This window comes from Mytilus californianus, unplaced genomic scaffold (genome assembly GCF_021869535.1).
Source record: "Mytilus californianus isolate M0D057914Y unplaced genomic scaffold, xbMytCali1.0.p SCAF_8, whole genome shotgun sequence".
NCBI lineage: Eukaryota > Metazoa > Mollusca > Bivalvia > Mytilida > Mytilidae > Mytilus > Mytilus californianus.
The window spans coordinates 103,961,893-103,984,660 of record NW_026262734.1 but is presented as its reverse complement, the minus strand read 5'-3'; the positions used below and the strand labels follow the sequence as shown (position 1 = coordinate 103,984,660).

Sequence of the window (22,768 nt, the reverse complement as noted above, 5' to 3'; positions counted from 1 at the left end):
TAATGTTTCCTGGCAGAAAAACTAAGTCCATTTATAAGTAAAATACAGAAAAAAATGGAATTTTTTTTTTACAAAATTTACTTTTGAATATTATCTTATGATCATAAACAAGCTTCTGTCCAAGTTTGGTAGAAATCCAGGATAGTTTAAGAAAGTTATTAAAATTTCAAAAACTTTAACCACAGAGTGAATATTTGTGGATGCCGCCGCCAACGACAACAATGACAATGACGATGCCGACGACGGAATGTAGGATTGCTATGTCTCGCTTTTTCGACAAAAGTCGAAGGCTCGACAAAAATCATCTCTCAATAAAGCTTTTAAATCATAAGACACAGCTATAATGTTTTCTGACTAACTTGGGTCTCAAGAAGGTTATAACTTAATCTGTGTGTATCAACTCAGGGCAATTTAGAGCTTGACATATTATACAGACACTTACCAATGCTGAAATCTGTATGTTGACCTTAGGTTAGTTTTATTTATTTGATGTGTTGGTTGGTTGCTGTCTCATTGACATTTACTCCTATTTTTTTTTAATTCATATGCAGCTTTCACAATTCATATTTTATTACAAATATAAATTAACAATACAAATGTACTGGATTTTCTAACGGATTATATTTTAATTTTCTCTAAAATATCCTAAACTTGACATACAATTTGCATAAAATGATAGATAATCTATATCTGTATAATATCTAAAAAAAATGATTGGTATATTTAACAATTCATAAAATATTCAACAGATAATACTCCTTTTTTATATAAAACTTATCATGAATATATAAAACAAAATCTGCTTAAAACACATGTATGTGTATAAAGTTCCTGAGACTAATCACAGTCACACAGTACAAGGGACATTCAAATCTTGTGCTTTAGTAGAACTTCATTCCTGAAACCAAAAAAAAAACAACATAAATACAGCAAAAAAGAATATCAACATTTTTTTTTGTGTTTTATAGCCTTAAGGCTAAGTTTATGGTATTAGGTGGTATTTCAGATTTTAAATTTAGATTTGGTTCAACTGCATCTGAATATATACTTCTAGAGATACAATCAATAACAAATTTGTGAATTAAAACTAAAAATGATCATGCAAAGTGTTGTAAAAAGACATTATTCACACTAAAAGTTGTGATTTGTCAGAAATTTATCCTAAGAATTTTGTTTAAAAAATGATATTTTATTGCAATGAACAATTCTGATTTGATGATATGAAATTTATATGTGTTTTGTGGAAATTTTCTAAAATTTTCTATTTATAAGAATGTTGCAGCACTCAAGGGATATATACCATTATGCTAAGTTTAGAAATAGGAACTTTACGAAAATTTACAGATTTTATAAAAATTGAATTAATTTGTTTAATCCAAATTCAATATTCTTTTTTATAGCTGATAGGTCCAAGGTTAGGGGGAGAGTTGAGCGCTCACAAACATGTTTAACCCTGCCACATTCTTTATGTGCCTGTCCCAAGTCTGTAGTTCAGTGGCTGTTGTTGGTTCATGTCTGTCATTTTTGTTTTTGTAAATTGTTTTGTTATAAATAATTAGGCTGTTAGTTTTCTCATTTTGTTTCACATTTTTCATGTCCGGGCCTTTTATAACCAAGTATATGGTATGGGTTTTTCTCATTGTTGAAGGCCATACGGATGCCTATCATTGCTTACATTCACTTCATTTGAACTCTGGTGGATAGTTGTCTCATTGGCAATCATACCACATCTCCTTATTTTTATATATTACCTGATCTACGAAAACAAAGGATATATGAGTCTCAAAATAGATATACAAAAGTTTCTTGTGGACAAGTCTATTTGTATTTGGCTAATTTTCTTACTTTCAGAGAAGAGGCATTTTTTAAAAAGTTTACATATGGACAGTTAAATATCTAAAGAACACACAGTTGAGAGGGTGATAGAGCAGGTTGTTACCCTGAGAAAACATGGTAAACTGAGGCGAAGCCAAGGTTGATGATGTTTTTTCAAGGGGTAACATTCTGCTCTATCACCCTCTCAGCTATGTGTCATTTAATTTCTTCTACTGAATTATTGGTCATTATTGTCTTAAAAAATTCAAATTGAAAATAACAAAATATGACATCATATTCACAATAACATTATAGTCTTTAGAAGAGAAACACAAGTGAAACAATATGAATTTTTTTATGTTGACATTAAAAAAAAAGTCCTGAGACCAAAGCATAGCATTGTCTTTAAAACTTTTGAATTTTGATTGGTCTGCAAGAGAGGGTGATATTAAAAAGATTGTCTATCGCTGAGCCATGGGATAGAGTAATATGTATTTCTCTTATTAACCAATAACAATCTGTCATTTAAGCAAAAGTATAAGTCATCTTACTTCAATAAATCACACTTTGTTTTCGACCACTGGTTACTGTCTGGTGAGCTAAATACTTTTTGAAGTCCTCCACTACATAGTTTCAGGAATAGCACAAAAAAAAGGAAACAATCAAATGAATTATAACCCAAGTTTTAAGCTATTTGCAAACTCCTCACATACTTACTTTACTGGTACTCTGTTGTATACAATAAATCTTATGATAGTTCTTTTTTGTATAGTTCAGCACATCTAAAGGAGCTATTTGCAATCCACCATGTTTAAGTTTACCATCTTTATAACATTGTACTATAAACCTGTTAGTATCTGTAATATCTGGATCTGATAGGTATTCCTCTATCTGTAAAGAGTATGTTAAAAATAGTTAATCCATTAATTTCTTCTATTTTGTCCGTAGCAAGGTGGAAGAAAAAAATAAATGGGGAATGTGTCCATGGGACACAGATGATGCCCCTGCTTGCATATAATGTTATAAAGGGACAAAACTCAAGAACTGTAAAAGTGACGCTACCCAAATTTGTACTTGATCAGAGTTTTGTGGTAATTAGCATTGTGTATACGTTTCATAACATTTAGTTGAGGCAAACTTAGAGAACCGAAACAAAAAATCCAGCAATTTTTCCATTTGTAAAGGAGCATAACTTTAGAACAATAAAAGTGACACCACCAAAGTTCAAATTTGATCTGTGTTTTGTAGTAATAAGCATTGTGTATAAGTGTCATAACATTTGGTTGGGGCAAACTAAAGTTAGAGAACGGAAACCAAAAATTTAGCAATTTTTCCATTTGTACAGGGGCATAACTCTAGAACAGCAAAAGTGACACCACCAAAATTCAAACTTGGTCTGTGTTTTAAGGTAATAAGCATTGTGTATAAGTTTCATAACATTTGGTTGAGGCAAACTAAAGTTAGAGAACAGAAACAAATAATTAAGCAATTTTTCCATTTGTAAAGGGGCATAACTCTAAAACAGTAAAAGTGACGCCACCAAAATTAAAACTTGATCTGTGTTTTGTGGTAATAAGCTTTGTGTATAAGTTTCATAACATTTGGTAGAGGCAAACTAAAATTAGAGAACAGAAACATAAAATTCAGCAATTTTTATATTTGTAAAGGGGCATCACTCAAGAACGGCAAAAGTGACGCCACCAAAATTCAAACTTGATCTGTGTTTTGTGGAATTAAGCATTGTATATAAGTTTCATAGCATTTGGTCGAGGCAAACTAAAGTTAGAGAACATAAACCAATTTTGGGACATACATACAGACGGACAAGGGTAAAACTTAATGCCCCCTCCGCTACAGCAGGGGCATAATAAAAAGTATAAATGAAATATCTGGTGTGATTAAATATTTGTAAACTGTTTTGTGTAATGAATGGAGTTTTATTGGTCTAAAAATAGATCATAATATGATTTGTTTGTTTGTTTGTTGGTGTTTAACACCACTTTCAGTGACCTTAGCTGTACCATGGCAGCTCTTTTTTATTGGTGGAAGAAGCCAGATTTTCAAGAGAGAATCACTTATCTTCAAGGGGAAAACTGGCAATACTTGTCAATTAAAATCAGAGTAAAGCACATCTCACCATCAGCAGAATTAGAACTCACAACCCAAGTGTTGACAGGCTAATGATCACTGTAGATGAACGTCTTTAACCACTCTGCCAGTGAGGCAACCCAACAGTAATATAACCTGACAGCTTCTCAAGAAAAGGGCATCCCTGCTAAAACTTTGAAATCTTGTTGGCAGGTTTGGGTTGAGCATCTTAATATAGACTCATGTACCTTCCAACCTCTTCAATAAATTCTACAGAAATAACAGAATCATAAAACAATATTCGTAAAATCTTACATCCATCCATTTGCAGTCCCCAATCTCATGTGGGCAAGGTTTTATCTCTTCAGTGATTGGTCTCATCAGACATATAAAGTACCAATCAGAACATCCGTATCTAAACTGATGTTGGTGTCTAAAGGCTATCACATTTATAAACTCAGCTTTAATACCTGTCTCTTCAAGTACTTCTCGTATGGCAGTTTCTTCTAAACTTTCTCCTTTTAAAAACAAGCAAGACTTCACTTTAAAGAAATCAGTCAAATTGTTCAACAAAAACTAAGCCAATATTAAAGTACAATTTCGTGGAAGATTTCATTTTGAAATTATAAAAAAGTGATTAAAATGGTCTCTCACAGGAATTTATATTCCATAAACTAACAGGGTCAAATAAGCCTCAAAATTCACCTTCTCCTTAATAACTAGTATCAATTGTTTGTATTAAGAATGTTTTATATCATAAAGGTACCTAAATCAGCCAGTCCTCCAGGCAGCTTCCAGTGTTTCTTTATAAGGTTATATTTTTCTTGTATCACAAGTAACTGTCCTTTGTCATTGACTACAAATCCAGCTACACCTAGAAAGGAGAAATAAACTTTTGACAAAGAGATATGTCTTGCCTGTTTGTAGTTTTGATAGTAAATGCAAGTGTTGAAATCAAAATGGCAAAACTTTAAAATGTAAACTATGCAAAACCTTCAAAGTTAATGAACCATGACTGAATGTGCAAGGCCAAATGATTTTCGTGGAAATGAGATATGTTAATAGACTATACAATAATAATTACATACAAAAATACAAAAAATAATTGACTTGTCATTTTTTTCCCCCTTAAACAGATAAAATCACAAAGAAACTTTTGATGCCCCTAACACTGACAGAAAAAGCATATTCTTGTTATTTTTCTACTTGTGAAAAAGAAATCGCTACCGAAAATTACAGTGTTTACAGTATTGTCTAAGTCACTGAAGGTTGTGGAAATGGTGTTAAGCTTTAACAACACATTTTTGTTTACCTCAACTTTAAAAGTGTATCCTTGGTACATGTATGTTTATAATATGGCAACATCAGTACGGTTTGCATTTAACCCATTTTCTAAATCTTTATTAATCTTTAACAAAAATAAAATTTTAATTATTTTTTTTCTTCAGAATCCTATTGAATTTTCTATCTAACTTACCCAGATATTGGTTGGCAAATCCAGGAATTCTGTTTTCAATGTTGTCTGGTAACCATTTAGTCAACATAACATAACCAGGCTGAGCATGGTGGAAATCAAAACCTAACTATCAAAAATAATATAGTTATTACAATTTATTATTCAATAATGGCAATTGGTCAAGATAATTGATGTCTGAAAACACTTTAACCACAGACTGAACCTAAATATTAATGCTGCTGCTGATGGAAACTCATGGAATGTATGTTAGCCATCATGACTCGTTATTGTGTCAAACTGTAGCAGGCTCGACAAAAATTACATTATTCTTTCTGTGATTAAAGCAATATATATCTTGCACATTTTAAAAAATTTCAAATGTTATGTTAGAACTCTGTTTCTCAAACAATTATCATTCTATCTTTCATGACCATCACAGCTACCTCGGCCTTGTTAAGATTTTGGAAATTTAAGATATATGAAGATCCAAAAGTTACACTAGAGTTTGCCATTAACGGCTGTGGGATTGCCCCTGACAAGTGAAAGTCATCATCAGGCAAGTAAAAGCTGCAGTATACTTGTCCAATTGGCCAGTAAAAATTTTAAGTTAAAAACGCTCAAAAATACTAAATCTAGTCTTTTTTCTCTTTCAATCAAGAAAATCATCAGTTGTTGACGCATTCTTTGTAGAATCTAGCTATTTTAGTAAAACTATCTGCGACATAATAATTAATGATAACAATTCTATATCTCCTTGAATTCATCAATTTTTAAAAACTTGAACAAAAGTGAAATAAAAGAAGATTAGAATATATAAATAAATACGTTTACCCAGGATATTTATTGCTGAGCTTTCTCAACATTCAGCATTATTTAATTTTTGGGATGGTTTCTGTGGGTAAAAAATAAATGACAGTCATTTTAGTATCAATCCCAGATTAAGCACAGCTAGGGGCCCAGGAAAATTGTTTTTTTTCTCCCAGTGTTTTCATTGGAAAGAGAGCAAATAACATTCTGAAATAACATTCTATCTCTGGAGGAGTTTTTCGGCAAAGTACTGAAAATACGGAAAGCTGACAATGATGAAACCAAAAAAATAAAAATGTAAAAAAGAGGAATTTGAGATTTATTGAATCCTGGAAACACATTTTAAGGGTATCAGAGATGTTGTAGATTAAATATTTTGTATTAGACACCAAAAAATAAACACAACATTGTATGTTCTGACTTAAACCATATATATCTTGCTTTGAGTTTGCTCTAAGGTAACTGGTGAACTTGTGGGGTTCAAGTGACTTGGTACAGCACTTTCCGTGATCCACCACATTTCATTCCTTTTTTAGTTGCATTTACCTGATTTTATGTCCATAAATGGCAGTTCAAAATTTCTTAAGAATGTACAAAATTTGGACAAGTGGTTATCTCTTTCGGACCAGTAATATATCATGAGTGTGGACAAGTTGTTAAAAATTTAATGTCAAACCCTGTAAAGCACATTCAATTCTTCTCTTTTTATACAAAATGGGTTAAGTAAGATAATTTTATAAGAAGCAGTTGATTTTGAAAGGATAATTAACTTGGGACTAACATTGCTCATTGATTATCTGTTCTGAATCCACTGCTTCCTATAAATTCTCTATTATGAAATCATATTAATATGATCATAATTTTATTTGCAAATTACACCCATATGGGTCAAGCAAAAAAACACAAAATATAACACAATATTAACAAAACAGTCAGGAACTATAAGTTTAAACATTAAAAAAAACATAGTAATGTTAATGTAACTTTTAATGGACATGGACCTTGTTTCACAACTCTAAAAAGATTGCTTTATAAAGTCACCAACAGCTGTTAAAAGTTCATATTTGGGATTTAACAGTTCTTTTAGCTTGTACAGTGGTTGAGAATTTGTAAAACAAGGTTTTATATTATCGATTTTTAAAAATAACTGATCTCCGAAAGTTGAGTTCAGTTTACAATCTAGAAAAAAATTATTAATATGCATTATACCAAAAAGGGTTTTAAGTAGGACAACCAGATGAGAAAAACATAGACCTTTCACTTTTTCAGTAGCTTCATAAGAGCAAATGGCATGCAAGACCATTATCTTGATTACCATTGTTCTTGGTCTTCTACCATAAAATTGTATCCTTGACAACTAACACAAATCTAGGTATATCAACAGATGACTGTTAAATAAATAGTTCAATATAAACTAACCTCAGTACAGACTGGCACAACCTCAGAATGATTCTTTCTTGCTTTTACCCATACTGCTTTTATTCCCTCAGTCTTCCATTTGGTAACAGCTCCTGGTTAGAAAAAACATGGCAGTGTTAAATGTATTTTTAATAAATAAATAACACATGCTCTATTCTAATGGGTAGAATTGAAGCATGTAAGTAATATTATACATAAGTTGATAATAAGTTCAGTACCAGAGGAAGTGTTGACTACAAAGGATTGATTTAAAAAAAAATACAGCTGGTCTTATGGTGGTGGTGAAAAAACAAAACAGAACTTATCTTTGTTTTTTGATATATAGGAGTATCTGGTTTTTTTTATGCCCCGCCTACGATAGTAGTAGGGGCATTATGTTTTCTGGTCTGTGCGTCCGTTCTTTCATTTGTTCGTCCGTTCGTTCGTCCGTCCGTCTGTCCCGCTTCAGGTTAAAGTTTTTGGTCAAGGTAGTTTTTGATGAAGTTGAAGTCCAATCAACTTGAAACTTAGTACACATGTTCCCTATGATATGATCTTTCTAATTTTAATGCCAAATTAGAGTTTTGACACCATTTCACGGTCCACTGAACGTAGAAAATAATAGTGCGAGTGGGGCATCCGTGTACTATGGACACATTCTTGTTTTAATCAATTATGATAATAATGCTACACAAAGACAACAACATAGTAGATTACTGCAACGAAAATCTTTATTGTGGTCTACAGGTTTCCTGAGGTTTTAAGACAATTATGATAATAATCAAAATATAATATTGGAAAACACTTTCATAGATATAGTGAAAAAAAATTACTTACCTTGCAATTTTTCTTCAAACTCTTTCTTGATATTTTCACAATTTTGGTATTTTGTATCAATTGTATAGCCATTATACCTAAAATATTATAATTACATTATCATGATGAGAGAACTATTAAATCTCTTAAAATGATATAATTATAATTAAAGAAGATGCTGTATAAAAGTCATGGATACAGCAAGAGAGGCAAAGATACTAAAAGGATATTCAAACGCATAAATCGAAAACAAACTGAGAATACCATGGCAAATAAACTGTTGACACAGTGATATGTCTCGCCTGTCGGCATAAAATTTAGAAAAAGACAATTGGATGGACAGCAAAATTGTTAATTAATTCAAAGTAGCTGGACCATGAACTAGTGGCAAGGTCTCGAAATGGTCAACAAACTGAGATGTACAGACAGTAATGTAACTTTATAGAAAATATAATTGTCAATTGTAATTAGTTTCTATCAAACTAACTAAAGCAGAAAACTTAACATAGAAAATTGCTAATTAATTCAAAGTTACTGGACCATGACCTAGGGGGCAGGGCCTCAAAATAGTTGTCAAACTGATATGTACTGATACGAATGCAACTTCATGCAAAATATCATTGATCTTTCACAAGTAGTTCTTATCAAACTAACTTATGCAGAAAACTTAACAATTGTTGACGCCAACAACGACAACGATGTTGTCAACAGAAAAGCAATATCTATGTCTTGCCTTCTGTCGCAGGCGAGACAAAAATGAAAAAGAAGAAAAGACAAACAACAGAACATATAACACAACATAGAAAACTAAAGACTGAGCAACAAGAAACCCCACCAAAAACTGGGGCTGATCTCAGGTACTCTGGAAGGGTAAGCAGATCCTGCTCCTCATGTGGCAATTGTCATGTTGCTCATTTAAGTACAAACCTGGTGGTAAATCTCATTCGGCAGGTCACAAAAGAGGACTGGGTTGTGGTTTCGACAATTGGAACAACCAAAAATAAGAAAAGGACATCTATAATTCAACATACTGCATAAACAATAGACAAATGTTTGTCATATGTCAAGTTTTAAATTGCAATGAGTATAACCTGGATGTGTGATGAATTTAAAGAGATGACAACAGACTGGCATCAGTACATAGTATTAATAAAAGATAAAAACTAAGATACAAGCAAAGGAAACCAATGACAAGGTTTATATCCATGATAACTAGAACATATTCTTCAATTTAGGAACTTAGAGAAGAAGAAAAATTGTTCATAGAGTGAGAAAGCAGACATTTTCTCGCTGCATCAAAAACCAATTGGTGGCCTAGGGCTTATCCTGCTCTTTGATAGGGTTGTTGTCTCTTCGACACAATCCCTGTTTCCATTCTCTATTATATTTCTGTGCTTAAAGTTTATTCATACATTTAAGAAATATAATGATCTTTATTCTACAAGAAATCTTTATCATTCACATTTATTTGATAATACTGTAAATTCAGAAATTATTGCGTGCATTTATTATTGCGATTTTGTCATTTTAGACTAAAATGCGATTTTAATTTTTGCGATATTGAGAAAAATCCTGTTTAATTAATATAAAAAATTTCAAAATGCGAGTTTGAATTATTGCGATTATAACCCTGTCGCATTTTTCGCAATAATAAATACATCGCAATAATTTCTAAATTTACAGTAGTTATATGAATTTAAATTGAAATTGCTTTAATTATGTATGAGAACTTACATATCTTTTCTGACAGAAAATCCTTCTGACTGTAAAATGTTTCTGTTCACACCTGCCATCTTTTATCTTTATTTTCCTGCTATACCATTATGGATAATAAATATCTGAAATAATGATTTTATTATTGATCTGATCAGATCACAATAATTTGATTGACAGCAATCATAAATGTACCAAAATGGTATTTTCATTGTCTTGCTTGATGTATATGTACACTGGGACTATTCCCCAATGCTTTTTGCATTGATAATTTGGTTTACAATTATGTCTGCATTCAGGGTTAATGCCATAAAATGTCAAGCATGACTTTATCAGAGAAAACAAACAAAATCAGTACCAGTATTTTATGAGTATTGGTCAGGTAAAATACCACACATATTGTTTAAATAAATCAAATTTCACAATTTTAGCTGTGGGGAAAACAAATATGGACAAAAAACCCTTCTATAAAAATTCAGAGAGCAAAAATAATATTAAACTTTCCATAATTGTCATTTATTACCATGCAAATTTTGATATTTATACATGTAGGCATAAAATATATAGGAAGGCCAATATTAATGTATATATTTGAATACACTATTTAAAATGAAAGAGCAATCTTTTGTACTTTTGTTTTATTTGATTCTAATTTTTGCCAATTGTCTCTGAATTTTTATAAAAATCAAAAAGTGCAAGAGTGAGCGTTTAAGGATGATAAGAACTGCTGGCATGAAACCTGCTTAGAATTATTTAGGAGACATAGTGTGAGAAAATTCAAAAATGAGGAATATGGCTTTAGAAACTTTTGAATATTAAACAATTCAGCACCTGTATGGTCATCAAATTTAGTCTATTCCAAAAATTATAAATAATATTTTCAGTACAACAATATCATAGGAATTATACAGGTGATAACACAGAACATAGAGTATGGTAACATTTATATAAATTAGCCACTACTTTATGGAACAGTCTTCCAGTTCACTATTTCTAGCTTAACTTTCAAATAAGAATTTAATGGCCATTATCACAATTTATCACAGTTAAAAAAATGTTAGGAGATTCATATTTTCTTTTTAATTTACACATAAACATTTGTTTATGACATCAAAATTAGCATACATTTCAATTTTACACACAATTCAACGGGCTAGTTTCAATTTTTTTTAGGACTATAAACATATAGCGCAAGGATTAACAAAAGAGATCTTCCAATATAAAGTTTGTTATAACAAATCTGACTTAAATATTTAGTTGTCCAATTCTGGAGTCATTTTCAAAAAAAAAAAACTTACGACTAAGATTGGTCGTAAGTATACTAAAGTGTTCATGACTTACGATCAATCTTAGTCGTAAGTTTTTTTGTGAAACCAACTCCTGCTCTCTGTGTCCCAGGTCAATGTGTGGTTGAAATTCAAACGATTTTGTTAACATCAACTAAAATCTCTTTTTTAGGCCTATTTGGGATAAAAACGACAACGCATTATAAACAAAGCTCAACAAATTTGGATCTATTTCACTTTCTCAGATGTTTATGCATCATCTTGAAAGACTTTTCATCTTGAAATAATGGGCCTAATATGGGAATCACATCACATTTCCTTATTAATACTGAAAGCCACATAATGCATGAACCACTTGTACTATAAAAAACTTCTGCATTCCTGGAATATTTTATAAAAATTGTTCTGCATGTAGATTAAAAAAATTACTCACTTAATAAATACCACTCTTGTCAGTTGTTAATTGCAATATTACAAATGATAAAAACTTGTACATGTATTTATTTTATTATTGTCTTACTACTGTAAATTCAGAAATTATTGCAAAGTTTTTATGAATGTGAGGATCACAACAATAAGGACTTGCATTCTGATATCTGATACATATATCTGTATCTAGCTTTTCCTGAAATTGCAATAATTAAACTCGCATTTTTGTTCATTCTTCAAAAATCAAAATAGTACATGCACGAAATAATTTCTGAATTTACAGTATTTCTAAATACCTTTATAGCTGCATGTCTGATAGAATCTATTTAAATGCTCTAGATTTCCTCTCTTATATATCAAAGGTTTTAATCAAATAAACTGTTGACACAGAGATATGTCTCACCTTACTTTTATGTAATTTGGATAGTATAATGCAAATGTTGAAATCAAAATGGCAATATTTGAACTACGCAAAACATTTAAAGTAAAAAAACCATGACTGAAGGTGCAGGGCCAAATAACCTCCATGAAAAATGAGAAATGCCAATGCTTATAAAACTGCATACCAAATACCATTGACTTATCGTAAGTGGTTCCATTTAAACTTATCTTAATCCAAACTTTAACATGTAAATTATGCAAAAGTTGCAGAGTAAATGAACCATAATGAGGGGGCGGGCCATATAATCTCTATTTAAATAAGAATTGCACATGCTAATACAACTACATACCAAATAACATTTCTTAACTATTCAATTTGATTTTTGGTGTTTTAACGCCACTTTTAAGCACCGCTTTTGGGCTATTTTGTGGCGGCCAGTTTTTATGGGTGGAGGAAGCAAGAGTGCCCGGGGAAAACCACCAATCTTCGATAGGAAAACTGACAATCCTAGTCAATTAAGATTGGAATCAAGTGCACCCGCATGAGCAGGGTTCGAACTCACAACCTCAGTGCTGACTGGCTAGTGATTACAGTAGTAACTACTTAGACCACTCGGCCACCGAGGCCCCACTTAACTATTCAAAGTCAATAGACTATGACTGAGGGGGCAGGTCGAATTATCTCTATATGGAAATGAGATGTGCCAATGCTAATACATCTGCATGCCAAATATCATTGACCTACCACTAGTGCTTTTCCATAAATTGACCTTATCACAAACTCGAACATTGTTGCTGCCGCCACCATCAGAAACACCACGCCTACGTGTTTCTTTTTCAACACAAGACAAAAATGTGTTTTGAATATTATCTTGTGTGCCTCCTCTCAACTGAAACATTTTTAGTTGGTGCAGAGCATCTGTGAGGAAACCTAGACAAATGATCAGCTAGGCTCTTTCCTTATGAGCTGTTTTCAGGAGCTCATACAGTACTTTATACATTGCATGGCTGTTTGTACCTTATGAGCTGTTTTCAGGAGCTCATACAGTACTTTATACATTGCATGGCTGTTTGTACCTTATGAGCTGTTTTCAGGAGCTCATACAGTACTTTATACATTGCATGGCTGTTTGTACCTTATGAGCTGTTTTCGGGAGCTCATACAGTACTTTATACATTACATGGCTGTTTGTACCTTATGAGCTGTTTTCAGGAGCTCATACAGTACTTTATACATTGCATGTTTGCTTGTACCTTATGAGCTGTTTTCAGGAGCTCATACAGTACTTTATACATTGCATGGCTGTTTGTACCTTATGAGCTGTTTTCGGGAGCTCATACAGTACTTTATACATTACATGGCTGTTTGTACCTTATGAGCTGTTTTCAGGAGCTCATACAGTACTTTATACATTGCATGGCTGTTTGTACCTTATGAGCTGTTTTCAGGAGCTCATACAGTACTTTATACATTGCATGGCTGTTTGTACCTTATGAGCTGTTTTCAGGAGCTTACAGTACTTTATACATTGCATGGCTGTTTGTACCTTATGAGCTGTTTTCAGGGGCTCATACAGTACTTTATACATTGCATGGCTGTTTGTACCTTATGAGCTGTTTTCAGGAGCTCATACAGTACTTTATACATTACATGGCTGTTTGTACCTTATGAGCTGTTTTCGGGAGCTCATACAGTACTTTATACATTACATGGCTGTTTGTACCTTATGAGCTGTTTTCAGGAGCTCACACAGTACTTTATACATTACATGGCTGTTTGTACTGGTTGTTTCAATTTCTAAATAGTGAATGACATATGAGATGTGTAGGAAAGAAATCATCCTTATGCAAGTGCAGGTATACATGTACATGTATAAGGCTTTGATTGATTTTGGAACATTCAAATACGAAATAAAATATGGATTTTGACCTGTGTTGTTAGGTTTTTATAACAATTCAATTTTTAAAACAGTTATACAAACTTTCCATAGTGATTTTTTCAACCCAAAATAGGTTAACAGATCTATTGATATTCATTTGCATAAGGTCGATTTCTATCCGAAGCAGCTCATATCTTGTGTTATTTGTTTAGTACATTTCTGATAAAAGCTATTCACAGCTCTTATTTTGTAATTGTTTGAACATGTGTAACTTTTTGTGTTGTTTGGTTGCTGGATGGCTGTTTAATGTCCAGTGGCAAATTAAATGCATATTTAGAACAACCATGGCAAGTACCCTGGTTTATACTAGAACGAAACGCTGAGCCAGATTTTTAACGTCCTAAGTCATAAGTTAACAGTCCACAGGATGGCATGTCATCCTATTGAACACATTATTCTGACTCCGATCTGACCAGTCTTTGCTCTTACTCCTTTATGCGGCATGATTAGGGGAGAAGCAACAAATACCAATTTTAAAGTCTCTATTTTTACCAGGCTTGAGTTCGAACCAACAACATTCAGCACTCCAGGCAAACATGCTACCACCAGACAACCTAATCTCTTTGTATACAAATAATATTTTCTGCAGTTCAACCAATTTCATGTTTTATAATTTTCTGTTGAGAATGATTACAAACTTGAGTTATCTCCCATTAGTTTAAGTTAATTTGTTCATCCTGTGGGCTCTGATTGACACTGTTGTCCATTAAACACAATTTTTGGTTATGAAATATTCTAATCTGATCTTATAAATATCACATTTTTTTACTCAAGCTTAAACAAATGTTTTTCAACACCTTTTCATACAAAGACATCAAAATGATTTATATTTCGATATTAAATCTTTTCAAGGCCAGTGTAGTGTATTCATTAACAATCTAAATGTATTAAGTTTGCATACAAAGATAATTATCTTCTAACATACAAATAAATGTTATATATTTGTTTAGTTCTGCATCCAAACTTATTTACATTTTTTTAACATGACAAAAGGCATATGCTACAAAAATCAAGAAAACATGAGTTATCTCCCATGAAAAAACATAAAACGAAGAAGCTTTTAACAAAACTGTTGTCATATAAGTCATTCTTAGGAAAAGAATTTAGAATTGAAAAAAGTGGACAAATATTTTTATAAATCTATTGATAATTAATTGTGCACAGAATCTTTTTTTTACCCAGATATTTTTAAAAGGTATTTCGTCAAAATAAAACATAATTGCATAAACATCAGTTTCAAAAAGTTTATTCTGCTGTGTCCATGCAAGAACACTAATAATTTATATTTATTTCTATGGTACAACAAAAATACCTTTTTGTTATTATAAATTTAATTTGCATGACTTTATATATTTTATGCCAAGAGTTATCTGTCATTTGAACACTTTCTTCTTTATAACCATTTCAAGAAATAACATTATACACCCCAGTTAAGACATTCCTTTTTGATGTATATTAACTTATGAACACATGATTTAACTGTCATAAACATTTTATTAAAACAGCCCTTCAGTTATTCTTCATGGCCATCCAAAGAATCCAGTTTTTCTTTTAAAGCTTTTTTTCTTTCCAGTCTTTTTCTATTCCTCTGTCTTTTTGCCAGTCTATTCTCTAATCCCTCCTGTACTTCCTGAGATCTAAAACTATTTTCTCCATGTATATGATGGTCTACTTCTTCCTGCATCTTCTTCCTTGCTATTTTTCTATTTTGTTCCAAAGATCTGGTTTCATGGCTCTGCCAAAAAGTTCAATAAAAAATTCAATAAATTGTAAAAATAATGTTGACATATTTATAGATTGTACCACTGCATCAAGTGAGACACTATATTCCTCCACTTAACAGTTTTCAAATTTTAAAACATGAGGCATACTGAGTATTAAAAAAAGAATTTGATTGTTGTGAGTAGCGACATATATAATCAGACTCGATAGTTGTAGAAATACAAGACATTTTAAGAATTTTAACGTTCTGTTAATGTGTGTTCAGCCTTCGATATGTCATCATCCATGTTGTTTGTGCTGTGTGGATGCAGTAGAATGGAATGTGTCCCTGTGCCTGTGGTGTATGCCCTTATATTTTACAGTTAGGGTTTTCTGCTTGTGTGAGAGCTGTCTACATCTTCTATTTCTGGTGGAGAGTTGTCTCATTAGTAATCATACCATATCTTCTTATTTTTATATGCATCTTTTTTCAAGATGCCACAACAGAATTTATACCAACGAAGAACTGAAAACATGTAAACCACACCTTAATTAAAAAAAAAATAATCAATTAACGGAAAATTTAAATTGGCAAAAAATTATAAAGAAACTGTTATAAATATCATAATACAAACAAGTCAGTATTGACAGCACTGAAAGTAATACATATAGAATAATGGCATTTTCTATTTTGATACTGACTTTATCAGCAAGAAGAGCAAGTAAGACCACTAGGGCAAGCTGATATTCGAGACGATGAAGTCAGTATCAAACAAGAATGTGTCCAATGTACACGGATGCCCCACTTGCACTATCATTTTCTATGTTCAGTGGACCATGAAATTGGGGTCAAAACTCTAATTTGGCATTAAAATTAGAAAGATCATATCATAGGGAACATGTGTACTAAGTTTCATGTTGATTGGACTTCAACTTCATCAAAAACTTTAACCAAAAACTTTAACCTGAAGCAGGACAGACGGACTGACGGACGGACGAACAGACAGACGGATGAACGGACGCACAGACCGAAAAACATTTATAATGCCCATAAATGGGGCATAAAAATAAAATGCCATTATTCTTTTTATCAGTCATTTGTTTAAACTGCATGTTTTTTTTTGTTGATATTAAAAATATTAGGCAGTAAGATCAAACGAAAAATGTACAAATTGCCGATAAAACAGTTTAAACAATTTCTATGTGATAAATTCCTAATGAGTAAGTGCAATGCATGTAAGTATGATTAGCATCTCTTTTCAAATCTAAAAATTAGCATAAAAATAGTTTTATGAATAAAATATGTACTTGTACTTTCAAACCTAAAAATTAGCATAAAAATAATTTTATGAATAAAATATGTACTTGTACAGTTTTAATTTTAAGTTTAACATATTCATGGTATGAAGATTGATTGACTGTTTACTGCTTAATGTCACATGGTATTAAAGCATGTTCAGATAGATTGGTTGTTGACTGCTTAATGTCACATGGTATTAAGCATGTTCAGATAGATTGGTTGTTGACTGCTTAATGTCACATGGTATTAAGCATGTTAAGATAGATTGGTTGTTGACTGCTTAATGTGATTATGTCACATGGTATTAAGCATGTTAAGATAGATTGGTTGTTGACTGCTTAATGTCACATGGTATTAAGCATGTTAAGATAGATTGGTTGTTGCTTGATAAATTATACATGGTAGCAAGATTGTTAAGATTGATTGATTTTTGTGTGCGTAATGTTCCATGGTATGAAGATGCATTGATCCTTGTTTGCTTAACATTTCATGGATGCACCAAAGAGACAGTAACCTAACAATTAAAAAAAAAAGAAAAGACAACTAACTTACCCTTACAACAATTCCAGTAGGTAAATGTTTCAGCACACAACAGTTATTTGTCTTTGCCACTGCTTGACCCCCGGGTCCTCCACCTCTAACAAACTGTTCTTGTAAATCACTTTCCAATAGATCTGGAAACTTGTATTGTTTTCGCGAGATCAATCTTCTTGTCTGATAAAATTGACTTTCACAAGCCAGGAACTTAATGTTTGTTAAACTTTTTTCAAGATTCTTAGTAACTGGTCCACAGAGTTGTGAATAAAACTTAATTCTGTTAGTCATCCATAAGTTCGAATTATAATTTCTTACGGTATGAGAAGAAGTTAGTTTATATGTCAAGCGACTATAGTTGGTTACACTTCTGAACAATCGTACACAAAATTCTGATAATAATGACATTTTTTTCAATTCTGAAACATCAGCATTCAATATTTTTGCAAATCATCAGACATACATATATTCTACAAGAGGTGAACAGTACCATCTTAACGGGCAGAAGTTCTTCTTTACTCATGTAGTTTGTACAGTAAAGAGAGTCACACTTTCTATGTGTTAAACTTCTGAATCATTGTCAAACATTCAATTTACTTGTGGATATATCAGAAATTTCACTGTCATAAGTTCATAACAAAAGTTATTTTGTGAAAGTTCTTCTGATAATTGATGCAGTAGAAAAGGTGTAAAATACTCACAGTGCTGTTGATATTATCAATACAACATCCTAATGAAAAAGAAAAAATAATATTATAATCTCAATATGGCTGGACTCAAGTTATATGGTAGCTCTCCACATGTATTTTACAGCATATATTCATGTACAGGATTATGATGATGGGTGGCTGTTTATTGTCCAGTGGAAAATTAAATGCATTTTAAAAACAAGAAAATGTTAATATGATGTAAATATGAATCCTGCTTTGTACTAGACAGTCGCCCTGAGCAGGATTTTTAACAAGCTTATTCACAAGGTATAAAGACATGTCTGTAGTAAAACATGTCATCCTACCGGGACAGATTATTCGGTCTCCATGCCCACCAGTCTTTACTCTTACGCCTAAATGCTACATGCTAAGTGGAGAAGCAGCAAATACAAATATTGAAGTCATTTGTTTGACCAGGCCATTACCTTGTAGAGTTTTCTTAATGCAACATTGACTTGTTGTACAGATATTCCACTGTACATTAAAGCGCTGTACGAATTACTGTTAGATACTAATTTATTGATGATAGAAAAGTAAAACGTCTTCATTTTTCTCCAAGTTTGTGCCCCAACAGTAGATTTTGAGTTCTTAAATCTAAATCATGATGGTTTTCCCTTGCAAATACTTTGTCTTTCAAATCCATGTAACCTTTTTTATGAGGTGAGTTTTTTTCTGTGAATTTTGGATGCTTATTCGCCTTTTCAGAATCTAAAGGACTCTATATGGGTAATATTATTGTTCGTACACCAAAATAAAAATAACATTACGTTATTGGTAGAATTTCCATTGTTTATAACGTTTTTGATCAATTACAACGTTTTGGTGTACGCTTTTGAAAATATAACCCAGAATGCATTAAATTCTGAAACGGCGAATTCTTATCAATGTTTCTAAAACAACGAATTAAATTTACATTGTTATCTGCACTGTCTACTGTCATGAAACAATAAAAAAAAACTAATTTATAGCAATACACTGTCACTGACTAAAACTAGATTAAAAAAGTATTCAACATATAACCAATAAAAAGGGTGCGAAAATGAAAGTGGGCGAACATGAATTGGAGAGAACGTCAGGGGCGGATCCAGGATTTTGGAAAGGGGGGGCGTAGTATGTAAAATTTTTTCTTACCTTTTTTGGGCTAAAAAACATAAAATAAGTGTAAAATGCACATTTTTAACGATTCCTGACGTGGGGCATGTATATTTTATAGTTAAAGTGTAAGCTAGGGTTGGACATTTTTGATGCCGCATTCTCCCCATTAATTGTCTATTATAAAATGATTGAATGGATCCAAAGTTATGTACTAATATATTTGATGTGGGATTTGTCAGTAAAAAATGGACATATGGAAAATTCTCGTTTGTTGTATGGTTAATAAGAATAACCTCACAGATTTCTTGTTGTAAACATGATATACGGCTATTCAATGAAGTTTATAATACGATCGACACGAACAAAGACAAACAAGCAATTTTTATCCAATTGTTTGGTTGAAATGTTTCACCCAACAAGGGAAGTGAGGGGTTCCAAATCAACCAAAGGCTACGAATGAGTCTGAAAATCAAATGACAACGAAGTTGTGAATGACGGTCGACAAATGGAGACATAAAGGCCACACCCAGCAGGCAGGTTGCAGTTGGGCCTTGAAAAAAGTATTCAGTGTATCAGTTCGGCGAAACAGACATTCCTGTCAGATATGGGATTTACATGCAAATCCCCCAAAAAAATTACGCCTGTTTTTTATTCACCATTTTCATTTAATGCTGAATAATTTTGTTGGATTTCTTTTTTTTCTTATTTCAAAAAAGGGGACACGATAATTGTTTTCAATACAGATACGGCCAGAATTTTTGTTTAAGGCAAAAACCAGGGTCAAAATTTTTTCTCTAAAATATCTCAGACTGCCCTATCAAATCAAATGGTCCGTACCTTAGACTTTAAATCTATCTAGAGCTTACTGACTGGGGATCATTATTCAGCAATGTTATTAATTGGCTGGGGCGTGTGGGGTTACACATATTTTCGTAGGTGAATAATATTGCTTTGGAACTTTTTTTTTCATGAGAGTGTAATAGAGTATTACTTTCTGTTGAGTGGAATTGTGAAATAGAAGTCAATACGTTCTTGCTCAATCCTTTGTCGCTTTGAAGGCGTCATGCTTGTCATCTTCCGCCTAAGCAATGTGTTACTGTAATTTGAATTTCAAATTGCATGACTGAGTGTCGTTTTTTCGATGTACTGATCAACTCCACCGTAGCCAGGGGCGTAGCTGGCCTAAAATAAAGTGCAAGCATAAGACTTGTATCGCCGATCGGAGGGAGGCGAAAAATTTTTGGGACCTTTTTATGCAGAAAATTTTCATTTTTCTGTCATTTTCCAGGTATGCCATGAAATTCACATTACTCCTTAATAACATGGTTGTTTTCAAAAATAAAATAAATTTTATGAAACGGCAAGATCAGTCGACAAGTCCTCCGAGGCGTTTATCAATAGAAGGGCAATCAATGGACACATGACCAACCCGGGAACAGATAAGACACAAAAGAACTAACAAAAACATTCAATATTGAAAACTAAATACAGTTAAAAAACACGAACCCTGAAAAAAAATGTGGCGACCTCCAGTGTTCCGAAAGGGTGAGCAGGTCCTGCTTCTTGCAAGACACCTGACCGTAGCGTTTCTCACTACGGTCATTTTCGAATCGAGGGTGGGATTTCTACGACAACGGTAGAAGGTCACTTGGGACACAGATACCCAAGGTGAATCAATAGTCTTTTAGACGAACGGACAATGGAAATACGAAATCAAACGGCGACTTTTAAGTCTTGACTTATAAGTGAGGGATATAAATCTAAGATGTGTTCAAGGTTATTGCATGTATTGAGCCTTTATTATTAAATGTTAATACTGCATGTAAGACTTATAGTATAGTTAATATCCAAAGTCCATACATCTATTTTTTGCCAAGGCAAATGATTGCAGAGCTCTCTCGGTGTCGATATTCATTTCTCTGTGAACATGCATGAGCGCCAACGAAGATAGTCCGTCCTGTACCATGGTTGAACGGAGATAAGTTTTTGGTCGCCGTTATGCACTAAATGACCATTCAGTAGTTGATGAAGTTACTGGCATTGTAACTATAGAATTGACACGATTTCAAATATTGAAGGATATAGTTCCTTATTAGTCACTGCTAGAGACGACATCAGAGATTTGGGCTTCTCTATAACATCTGGACCCGACCAGCGTCTCTGCCATCTCTTTACCTCAGAGTTGTATGTTCCTTGATTGTCCGTCAAGTCGTGTCTAAATGTTTCGTATAGTTTGTCTATACACTCTGCTGTCAAAGATTCCAAACATGCAGGTAAAAGGTTCAGAGTTATCCAGTAAACGTCCTCTGAGTTCTTCAATGAAATAGTCAAAAAAGGAGAAATACAAGGCTCGCTTCCAATACTGACTTGGAGTGTCAGCTAGATAGTTAGCCCGGTTGACCTGTCTTACTACTCATTCGTAATTCAATTTCAGAATATTTTTTTTGTGAAAATAATGTGCAAGCAAATGATTTTTGGCGTAAAGGCAGCTACGCGCCTGGTAGCGAATCACATGACTTCAACATAATCAATAATATATTACAGTAAATACGAGCGAAAAATATCTTTATAAGTTAAGAATTGACGCATAAAAATTAAATACACTGCCGGGAAATGGCAAAGTTCACTAAGTCTAGTCTGATTAATAATTTTACAAAAAAAAAAAAAAAAGTTCAAGCAAAGGGGGGCGTACGCCCTCTACGCCCCCCTCTGGATCCGCCACTGAACACGATTTTGGGCGAATTGACCCTGATTCAGCTTGCTTCGGGATATGGCCAGGTTTGGTCCAAATAATTATGACACCTTGAAAGACTATTTTATGTTTTTGCTTTGACGCCTTTCAAGACGTCATAATTATTTGGACTAGGCTGGGTTTTGATCCTTGTTGTCTAATGTTGAGCTGTACACAGTACAGTGACCTATACTAGACTAGTTGCTAACTTTAACATCATTTGGTTTCTGGTGGAGAGTTGTTTCATTGGCAATCATATCACATCTTCTTTTTTTTCATTTTATCAACACCAATCTATACCTATATTGTTGTGTCTCTATTTTTTTTATAATTATCTCCCTTGTCACAATGTAATATTTTTTTTCTGGTCTTCCAAGGTTGATTTATTGAATACCAATCAATATGTGTGCTTTAATTTACCCTCAAGAAAATGGGGTCTTAATAAAAAGAAATCAGACATTGGATAAAACTGTAACAGATGGAAAAATTAATATTTCATGAGATTTTGTGGGAATCAGCGAGCAGCACCTGTCTAATCTGTTACAAGCGTTTGTCTAACCTTGATTGT

The 22,768-nt window shown here is 32.7% G+C and overlaps 1 protein-coding gene across 1 annotated transcript; it reads right to left on the bottom strand.

The window, feature by feature from the left end:
• Positions 1-606: 606 nt before the first annotated feature.
• On the bottom strand, positions 607-22,755 carry LOC127713022 (nucleoside diphosphate-linked moiety X motif 6-like). The gene is made up of 10 exons (XM_052219622.1): positions 22,729-22,755; positions 18,366-18,394; positions 10,115-10,218; positions 8,402-8,478; positions 7,586-7,677; positions 5,381-5,486; positions 4,670-4,777; positions 4,219-4,421; positions 2,533-2,706; positions 607-898 (listed from the first exon to the last, which is right to left on the bottom strand). The coding sequence occupies exons 3-10, from the start codon at positions 10,171-10,173 to the stop codon at positions 893-895; spliced, it is 825 nt and encodes a 274-aa protein (XP_052075582.1). The 5' UTR covers positions 10,174-10,218; positions 18,366-18,394; positions 22,729-22,755; the 3' UTR covers positions 607-892.
• Positions 22,756-22,768: the final 13 nt, after the last annotated feature.

Bases quoted from the DNA above. Each gene is read 5' to 3' on its own strand.
- LOC127713022 (XM_052219622.1), bottom strand. From the start codon at position 10,173: ATGGCAGGTGTGAACAGAAACATTTTACAGTCAGAAGGATTTTCTGTC. The intron at 8,479-10,114 runs GTAAGTTCTCAT...ATAATATTTTAG, and splicing joins TTTTCTGTCAGAAAAGATAT to GTATAATGGCTATACAATTG. The intron at 5,487-7,585 runs GTTAGTTTATAT...TATTTTTGATAG, and splicing joins TTGTGCCAGTCTGTACTGAG to TTAGGTTTTGATTTCCACCA.